The sequence below is a fragment of the Trachurus trachurus genome (genome assembly GCF_905171665.1).
Source record: "Trachurus trachurus genome assembly, chromosome: 1".
Lineage (NCBI taxonomy): Eukaryota > Metazoa > Chordata > Actinopteri > Carangiformes > Carangidae > Trachurus > Trachurus trachurus.
Genome location: NC_139891.1, coordinates 21,875,073 through 21,885,327, shown reverse-complemented (window position 1 = coordinate 21,885,327; position 10,255 = coordinate 21,875,073). Strand labels below are relative to the sequence as shown.

The following is a 10,255-nucleotide window of genomic DNA, read 5'->3' as shown; positions in this document are numbered from 1 at the left end:
ACATTTCAATTTTTTTTGGCTTTTTATACAGTGATGATAAAGCAGCTTTAGGTTCTATATTAATACTGTGAAAGTCTAAAGGTAGATGTTTGTACTGTATTGCTCCACACAGTATAAATATAGAACCTATGTTGCTTTATTATCACTGTAAAAAAAAAAAAAAAAAACATAAAAATGTAACTTTATCCAACACGGGACCTTTAAGCTCAACGTGTTGAAAAAAAAAATTCAAATAGAAAGAGAATGGTAAAACCAAATCAACTCCATTGCTCCTCCGAGCCATGCTGGGATTACCACATTTCCCAATGGTTTGTCTGAGGCAGGAAGTGAAACATACAGTAAACTGGCTGGCAGTCACCATTCAATACACAAGTTTGGTTATGTTTTGGAGGTTGTTGATAGCCTACAATGCTTACTTCTTCCGTTTGCAAACATATCACTAAGCATGGTAGAAGTGAGAGAGAGAGAGAGAGAGAGAGAGAGAGAGAGAGAGAGAGAGAGAGAGAGAGAGAGAGAGAGAGAGAGAGAGAGAGAGGTGAAAGATAGTACATATCTTGGATGAATAAATATGACGACTATGTCATCCACTTACCTATTTTTGATTAGCAAACTGCACAAAAACTGCAAAAAACCCTTTTATTTCCAAGAACTGCAGTCATATTTATGTATTATTACATTATCGACACCAGTTATTACGTTATTGGCTCAAAAGTTTTATTACATTATTGGCACGTTATTACATTATTGGCTTTATTACATTAAAAATGGCCAAAATTATTACATTATTGGCTGTTATTACGTTATTGGCCGTTATTACGTTTTTGGTTGCTACATGCTCCTTTAAACCTTATTAGCAATCTGAAGACAGATTCTTCATGGTGTGGATATTTCAGCTAATCTGAAATTATAAAACTTCAGCTCACATGAGTGACACATGGCTGAAATAAAATGAGAGAATGAATGTGTTCTTTTTTGCACGTAAATTGTTGCACTTCGTTCTTGCACGTTTTCCTTTTTTTCTTCTTCTTTTTTTTGAATTTTAATTACTCCACCACCTTCCTTTACCTTATGGGACAGATTACTGGAAGTCCAAACTCTTGGTTACAGATTTCATGACACAACTGAATTTCATTCATCAGTCAGCTTCAGGTTTTGTAATAATTATCTGTGGTGACATCTGGTTTCACAATATTTCATAACATTGCTGTGGCAGGAAAACAGACTTGGTGTCACCATCAATCATTGGGTACAAATGTTAGGTGAGAGTATGTTGTCAGAATCAGAATCAGAATACTTTATTGATCCCCATTTCTTTTTGTTGCAACAACATCTCCAACTCAAAGTGTACAAGTTAAAGAGCAAAGTAGTCAAGAAATATAAAAAAAGAAGAAATATAAATATATATAAAATAAAGGAGGAGCTGTATGCAAGCTGACCTATCCTCTACCTTATATACTGGCATCATTCCAGTGATGTGCTGTAAAATGTTTTGTTCTAACCCCAACCCTGTCTTTAATTACTTCCTTGTCTGGGCACACTGACACACTTGTTACAGCGCATCAGTACGCAATGCATTACAACTATCACAGGTGTTTCACAATTGCCAAAGGGTTGTTGTTGTGTAAAAATTGTATTTCCACAAAACCTGCATGATGAGTGTCAGGAAATGATTGACCTGTATGGGTGTGGTTCAGTGGTGGTGGTGGTGGGAGGGAAAATAAACATATTTCTTTCCTCTTCATTTCTTCCCAGTTTGCAGCTTGGTCAAGGTAAATTTCCCACAGATATGTATCTTGGATGGAGGAATCAACAAATTCAAGCCCACTGGACTCCTCACTGTCCCCTCCCCTCAGATCTGACCCTGTTCTTCAGCCTTAACTAAAACAAGGGACACATGGAAATACTGTATAATGCATTTTGAGCTGATACTAACTGAAACAGAAAAGATATATTACTGTATCATTGCATTTAGTCCTTTTTTAAAATATACATTCAAAGTAAATTGTGCTTCAACTTGAATTTCCATTAATACTTACAAGTGTTTACTTTTTTTTTCCAAAACAAGAATGAATGAACCTGTTTATTTCTTAATTTATGGAACCTTGCACTGATACTTTGAGCTGCCTGTTGTTGTATGTCAATCTCTGTTCTGAGCATGAGCTACATGATCATGGGTGAATCGTATTTAATATTCATGTGAGGTGGTGAAAACTCTGTTGTGATAGAGAAGGAGAAATGCTTCGTTAGGTTTAAGTAATGCATTTGCACTATTACACAACCCTGTGGTTTTTAAGGTAACTGCTCATACATGTCTGACATTCCATCAGCACAGTGTATGTTTGCTTTTTGGATCCTCCCACAAAAATCAGTGTATAAAAAGAGAAGCCTGTGATGATTTCCATCAAAGGAGACCTGGTGATTTCATTAACAGAGGTAAGACAGATACTTTCTATAAATCAGCAACAACTGGAGTCTAAAATATCATGTTCAGTATTAGTTGACACAATAACTCATTGAATTTCGAAGGTTTCGTTCTGTTACAGGTAAATTAATCAGTTATTGTTATTCTTCTCCAACCAGGTTTTTTATAACGATTTACAGATTGAAAATGGTGGATTACGAAGTGACGGTTTCCACAACCAATCTTGCCACTGCCACTACTTTCAGTAATGTCTTCATAAAGCTGGTGGGCAGAGATGGGGAGAGTGATCGTAAGTGGCTTGTGAGCCTCAAAGGAGTCGCAACCTTCTTCAGAGGAGCAGTAAGTAGAGAATATCCCTCTCTGTTTAAATGTGCAGCACGCTGGCCCATCTCTGCCTATAGGCACATGTAATACCAATTTAGAGAGGCTGATGTAAATTGCCAATTCAGACTTGTGTGTGCAGCAATAGGATTTTTGCAGCTCTGCAACTTCCAGTGACAAAGACGACCAAAGTAACCAAAAGCCCCCATAATCAGCCTCACAATATTGGTATCATATTCAGGGCATGTTTTGTTTGTCCATCCCTTTACATTAGGGATCCTAATTGTTTGGATGCTACAGCTCAGTTCTTGGTGAGCAAATCCATGTCATATACACATTTATACAAATTGTTTTGTCATTACCTCCAGGTGTCTACTTTCACCGTGTCCTGCCCCATCTCTCTGGGAAAGCTGGTTCTGATAGAGCTAGACAAACAGCATCTTCCATTCTTCCCAGAGGACTCATGGTTCCCTGCCAAGGTGGAAGTGAAATCTCCCGAGGGACACACCTTCACCTTTCCCGTCTACCGCTGGATCACTGACAACGAGGTGCACCGCTTCAGAGAGGGAACAGGTTTGTGGAAAATGGTTCACAGAAGACATACTGTTCAACAATGGCAGGAGACAATATAGAAAATAGCATCCAAAATATTGGCAATTTCAACATTTTAAAATCTTGCTGTTCTTTTCAAGCTCTGAAAATCTTTGAAGACGACCATCATCTTGGACGGTACAATCGGGAGCAGGAACTGAAACAACGAGCAGAGGACTATCGGTGAGAGATCAGAGCTTGTACATGGTTTAGCATCTTGCACCCCAGAGCTAACGTAGATCCAAACCTCACACATCTTTGTTTGAATTTATCCATCACATATAATATTATATTAACCATCTTATGACACTGTGACACCTGCCAAGGGTTTATTAAAATGCATTACACTGTGACATATGTGGCAGTTGTTATACTGAATGTATGAATATTTGTCAAGATGCCAGCCAGGGTATCTGCAGAAACACTGTTCAAATCCCCTCATAACTCTGTTCATACTAAATTGCCTGTGCTATTTTTCCCAGCTGGCATGTGTATGCAGAGGGAATACCTCAATGCATGAAAGCGGACGATCCTTTTTCGCTGCCTTGTGAGGTCCGCTTCTCCTTCACCAAGACTACAGAGTTTCTCTACACTGCAGCAGCGGGGTAAAATTCTCAAAGCTAATCTTTCAACCTGCCAGCCTATCAAAGTTAGTTTAGGAATCATAACGAAGTGTCTGTTTTTGTTTTCCAGACTGACAGAACTGAACCTGAAGGGACTGGATGATAACACAGAGAGGTGGACTGACCTTGATGCCATCAACCGGGTGTTCTGCTGCAAAAGGACAGACATATCAGGTGCTGTGCAATTGCAATAGGATACTGTATGCATTACACTTTACATTCACACTTTACAGATCACCTGTATTCCATTACACTACAGTACCTAAGACATATTCAAAAGTTTGTGATAAGATGAATACTGAATAATCTATTGGATCCTTTACTTGTTTCCTTAAATGGATACAAATGTGCAGGAGAAGGAAATGTTTGTCAAAATTCACCCAATTTCACCCTAATTCTCAGCTTGGCTTATAAGAAAAGTATTGACTGTAGTAAATTGCAAACAATCAAGACTCAGCACTGTCCTTGAAAAAAAGTATAAATAACACTTACTCATACCAGACTGCAGTCTATGAAACACATTGTTTCCCATATCCAATTAAGATAATGAAAATGACATTCAAATTTGCTCTTTCTCCAGAATATGTCCAGGAACACTGGAGGGAGGATGCTTTCTTTGCCTACCAGTTTCTGAATGGTGTCAACCCCATATTGATCCAACGCTGCAAGGTCCTACCCAGAAATTTCCCTGTCACTGATGACATGGTCTCCCTCAGCGGTCAGTGTAGCTTGGCAGATGAAATGAAGGTAAGTGTTTCATACTGACTCAAAAACTTAATAATAGATCATGAATCTGCACTAATGTGTTTACTTTGCAAATGTAATTTTAAGCCATAAGTTTGGAAATAAAATGATTTCTTGTCCCTGCTAAAAAATCAAACAGAATGGCAACATATACCTGTGTGACTACAAGCGTTTGGATGGAGCTAAACCAAATATCATCAATGGGAAGAAGCATTACCTCATGGCTCCCCTCGTTCTGCTCCACAAAACACCTGATGACAAGTTGATGCCGATTGCTATTCAGGTGAGATAAGCGAGATTAATATGGTTGATACTAAAGGTGGGAATTAGAGTATTGATTAAGGTGGCTATCTCTGAAGGGTACGATGTTGGCTCAGCTGCTTCAGGAGGCATCAGCTTTGATAAATACATCCTAAAGCAAGACACTAGGTTCTTTGTAACTAGCAGCAACTGTGTTAGTGTCCTCTCTGCTGGTATTGGATCGACTAGGATGAATTAACTGTGACCCTCTGTCTACATCCTGTAGCTGAAGCAGAAACCAACTACTGACAATCCCATCTTTGTCCCTGCTGATTCCGAGTACGACTGGTTGATGGCCAAGATTTTTGTGAGAAGTGCAGATTTCAGCGAGCATCAACTCAATGTCCACCTGCTGCGCACTCACCTGCTGGCTGAAGTTTTTGCAGTGTCGCTGCTGCGCAACGTGCCCATGGTGCATCCACTGTACAAGGTAACTGAATGGGAGAGTGCAGAATTGACCATGATTTGCTGTTTGTTTGTTTTTCTACCTACTGAATTTGATGAACTGTAATTGTATCTGCTACACGGTAGAAGCATCAAGATTTCTGACTTGGTGGACGAGTACTAACAGAGTTCCCTCTTTCCCTCAGCTGCTCATTCCTCACACACGCTACACTCTGCAGATCAACTTATTGGCTCGACGTCTTCTGATATCTGAGGAGGGAGTTTTTACACAGGTAAGAACAACACCTTCAGTTGACCATTACCTGCACACTGTGTATTCTTTCTATTCAGTATCACGATTACTGTTTGTTTGTTGTTCACTACATTGCTTTCATATTTGGTTGTTCTCTAGTTTGCATCCTCTGGCGGAGAGGCGATGCTGAAAATCCTGAAGCGATCGCTGTCATCAGTGACCTACAGCTCCCTCTGTATGCCAGAAGACATTGCTGAGCGTGGGGTTGAGGATGTGCCAAACTACCACTACAGGGATGATGGACTGCGGCTTTGGGATATCATCTTCAGGTATATTTGACAGTTTTCATTCTGCATTTTCTTTATACAAGATGGAGACGTAGGCTACACCTTGGTTGGGTTAGTTTGTATGAATTCAGAGGCCGAAAAGTGCAGTGAGGTGAAAAACACAATTTGTACAATGTGTGTCAGATGATGGTTATAGGTAGCATTAGAGATCTCAGCTTTTCATTTCAATTTATGAAATACTTGCTATACACAGCTAGTGTGGCTGTTAGTTATGTGAACAACTGAATCACATGCTTTCCTCAGCTGAAGCAAAGGTAATGAGGAACAGGACAGATTAGCTGGCCTGCACAAAGGCAACTGCATCTGTGTTGGTGAGATTGCTCCAGCAGAGAGCACCAATCCTCATGGGAAAGCTACCTGAAAATACAAATTCAGGATTAGAGGGTGCATTTTCTTCCACTGAGTTCACCCCCAAATTGTACTCCATGCCCTAGTAAATAACACCTGGCTGGGCCATCCAACTCCACAAGGAGAGCCTGTGCCATTTCATTACCAATGTATTATCCACTCCCATTCACCAGTGACTGAAGTATGAAGCTGCTCTGATGACCTTTACATTTGACTGGAGATGGATTAGTCAGTATATTGGGAATTACAGTACATATTGTTAATGCAAAGACAATTCACTGCTCTTCAAGATGCCCTAATTTAGGCAAAGGAGAGATCCCAGTGCCATATCTATTATGCAGCTTTTGGTTCCTTTATGTTTGTCATAAAAAACTGATCATCAACACTGAAGCACTGACTTCTAACATAAACATTGGCTGCTAAACTGCAACATTTGAGACTCACTCCTCCTATCCCTCTTCTTTTTTTTTTTTCTTTTTTTTTTACAAATAGTTCCTTTTCATCAATTCTTTCAGTTAGACCAGTTTGATGCAATCTCTGAAAGTTTTATGTTGAAAGACATGTTCTTTCATTGTTGCAAGAGGCTCTACTGGAAGTGTTTGGGGGTCTGAGACACACAGTTTCCTACATCTAATAAAAACTAATACACTTCAACCGCCCTTCAACAAATTCTACCTTCATGAAGGTTGAACAATTTAAGAAACTTAACAGCCTCCAAAACTAATCATTTTGGAGGCTGCAGTTTTTTTGTTTTTTTTCAGTGGTCTACTTTCCCTGATGTTCTTTATCTAAACCTGGGGCACCTCCATGGCTCGGGGGTTAAGTAACATCCCCAGTTTGAATCTAAACAAGAATATCTTCCATCTTATTCTCTTTCTTGTCGTCTATCAACTACTGCTATTTAATGAAGGAGCCCATGCCCAAACGATCCGTAAATAGGGTAGAATTTTTTTTTGTTGAACACATTTTATAGGGATTATTTAACCCTGTTCTCCACTCTTTACAAAGAATAACTACAGCATGTAATTCCCCGTCAAATCTCAACTTGTCATTTTCACGTCTCTACTTAAAGAGATGTAATATGATTGAGTTATGATTTAATATTGATATAATTACATTTACAACTACGATTTTAATGTGCTGGAAGGCATATGTTTGAACTTTAAAGCAAGCATCTATTCATCCCTGAATCCAGTCCTCATGTTAAGCCAAGCTACTCTGCTAAAACTCACAGATGTGCTAGTGCTATTGATTTTCTCATCTAACACTTCTTTTAAAGTTATGTTGTCCACTCTCTCAGCCATTGCACCAACATCCCCAAAAACACCATTCCCTAATGTCTTGAACTAAAGGAATCATCTCACAAGAGTTTCTTACCACTACAGTGTGTATAAAAAATGTATAAGTCGAAGTAGAAATGTGTTTTACAGTAGCTACTTATCCACATTTCTCAAAGGTTTGTGAAGGGAATACTCAGCCACTACTACAAGAATGACTTTGAGGTCCAGCAAGACTCTGAGCTGCAGAAGTGGATTTGGGACATTTTTGAACACGGATTCCTTTCTCAAGAAGAGACAGGTGGGGTTAAAAGAAAATAATGGTGTCATACATGTTGGCTACATAGACTGTGTTTACATAACATTATTTGACATCAATCATGACTCAGACTTTACTTCAGTATAACTTAATTGACTGACCTATTTTACTGTGCGGTCTAATTCTCAGGAATTCCTCGGAGATTTACCACGGTGGCTGAGCTGATCAAGTTTGTAACCATGGCGATCTTCACTGGCTCAGCCCAGCATGCAGCTGTGAATACTGGACAGGTGAATCTTTTTTAATTTACTGAATTATTCAATTAAAGTGTGGCTGTACCTTATGGGATGGGTTGAAGAGTCCTCACAGTTTTTCCTCTTTGGTGGAGAGAGAGAGATTAATTCTGGCCAAATAAGTGACATTTGACCTTGAGGGTATAACTGTTAGGACACAGCTAAAACTCTACAAGCAGCAGGACTGTGAGTCTGTACCTGCAGGTGCTATCAGGTAAATACAGCAAATGTTGAAATGCACAAGGACAATGCAAACAATGCATTCTGTTTTTTTATTTTAGCATGTCATAATTAGCACAAAAGACAAAATACAGCTGAGGCTGATTGTATAATGACAGGTAAAGGTAGGTATTTATCATTAACCAAAGGGTTAATTTGGCTCCAGTGGTGATACCAGTGGAAAAACTTGGATGTCTAAAGCAGCAGTCAATCCAGCCCTAAAAGATTTCTCTCAGAACAAATAGTGCCGAATAGTGGGGATACAGGAAAAGTCGGGGGATTGTGAAAGTCATTAGGATTCGTCCTCTGGGGACCACGAATGTCTCTGTCCCAAAATTTGATGACCATCCATCCATTGTTTAAATATTTTAGTCTGGACCAAAAGGGTGATCTTGCTTTTTTTTTTTGACATGAACATTGTGGTCTTTATTACAGTATTACTAGTGCACTCATCCCTCAAAACCATTTTAACCAGTTCTCCATTAAATATCTGTTTATCGTAGTATGACTTTGGTGGCTGGATGCCCAACACTCCCATCGCCCTACAACTCCCTCCACCAACGACGAAGGGGACAACAAGCGAGGCCACGATGCTGCAGACTTTCCCTGATGTCAACACAACAGCCCAGGGCATGGCCACCATGTGGCTACTGAGCAAGAAGTCTTCAGACTTTGTAAGTATTTAAGACTACTTTGAAAAATTACATTATTCATAACATTAGCTACATGAAATGTTTGTGAACAAAACATAACTGTACCATTGTTCATTAGGTTCAGCTTGGCCAGTACAATGAAGACCATTTCACTGAGGAGGTTCCCCGCAAGCTGATCCGGCTCTTCCAGGGAGAACTTGAAGTGCTGGGCACAGCCATCGAAGTCCGAAACAGGGGCCTGGAAATCCCATACACATACTTGGATCCAGAGGAGGTAGAAAACAGTGTTGCCATTTGAAGCTCAGAAGGTGTGACCCCTTCAGCAAAAAAAAAAAAAAGAAAGAAATATGATATGAATCTGCTATGCTGAGGAGTTTGTCATATCAATATCATTGTATGTTCATTGAACAAAAATGTTTGATTATTTTTGTCTCAACATAAATGTTAATAAAACTGTTATTTTTACGGTTCAATGCAGTGTATGTGTATCAAGCTTTGTGGGTGAAATTTAAGTTGCTCAAGGGATAAAAAAAAAAAACATAATGGTGGATATTAGTCTTAAACAGTGCAAAACAAGTCTGCTTTTGTGTTTTCTTTGATTAAAAATCACTCGAGACTCCCACTAGTCAGGTTAATGAACATAGGTGGCCTATCCTAATTTGCAGCATTTGTGCGAGATCTTGAATTTATTTGGATGCACATTTTAACAAAAACAAAGATACGGGATGCTCCCAGCAGTATATTAATAGACGGCATTAGCAGTGCCACTACATTCATATAGTATATATATATATACTGTATTTCTTTTCAATCTATTTCCAGTGCCCATCTTTTCAGGTTTACAGTAAAGGCTTAGATTGTCCCAGTTTGTAAATAAAACTAGGAAACATTTATGTTCCAGAGGGAGAGATGAACAAACTCTTGACACATTTGACACTGTTGTTTTTGTGAAGAAGTTTAACAAATGCACTCACAAGAGAATATTAAGGACAGACAGTGAAACAAGCATTACAGTACTTTCAGACGGGTGGGTAGTAGGATGTGTATGTGTGTGTGCGTGCGTGTTTGTGTGTGCCTTTACAGCTTGATAAATATCTAACAAGTGATAAGAGAACAGTGCAGAGCTGGCACATTTTCAATCATTGTGGTTATATTGTTGAACTAAATAATTAAAGTGTCTGCTAGTTGTTCTTATTGTTTTTCTACAAGAGTTGTTTAGGG

The 10,255-nt window shown here is 39.1% G+C and overlaps 1 protein-coding gene across 1 annotated transcript; it reads left to right on the top strand.

Moving 5' to 3' along the window:
* The first annotated feature begins 2,411 nt into the window (after positions 1-2,411).
* LOC310985997 (hydroperoxide isomerase ALOXE3-like) lies at positions 2,412-9,358 on the top strand. Its single transcript, XM_083971688.1, has 15 exons — positions 2,412-2,433; positions 2,581-2,761; positions 3,112-3,316; positions 3,436-3,517; positions 3,817-3,939; positions 4,028-4,131; positions 4,538-4,704; positions 4,841-4,984; positions 5,228-5,431; positions 5,592-5,678; positions 5,798-5,967; positions 7,790-7,911; positions 8,059-8,159; positions 8,885-9,055; positions 9,153-9,358. Exons 2-15 carry the CDS (start codon positions 2,609-2,611, stop codon positions 9,330-9,332), a joined length of 2,013 nt encoding a protein of 670 aa, XP_083827814.1. The 5' UTR covers positions 2,412-2,433; positions 2,581-2,608; the 3' UTR covers positions 9,333-9,358.
* The last annotated feature ends 897 nt before the right edge of the window (positions 9,359-10,255 follow it).

Excerpts from the sequence above, each read along its gene's own strand:
- LOC310985997 (XM_083971688.1), top strand. The coding sequence starts at position 2,609 with ATGGTGGATTACGAAGTGACGGTTTCCACAACCAATCTTGCCACTGCC. Across the intron at positions 3,940-4,027 it reads CTCTACACTGCAGCAGCGGG|ACTGACAGAACTGAACCTGA; the intron begins GTAAAATTCTCA and ends TTTGTTTTCCAG. Across the intron at positions 4,132-4,537 it reads CAAAAGGACAGACATATCAG|AATATGTCCAGGAACACTGG; the intron begins GTGCTGTGCAAT and ends CTCTTTCTCCAG.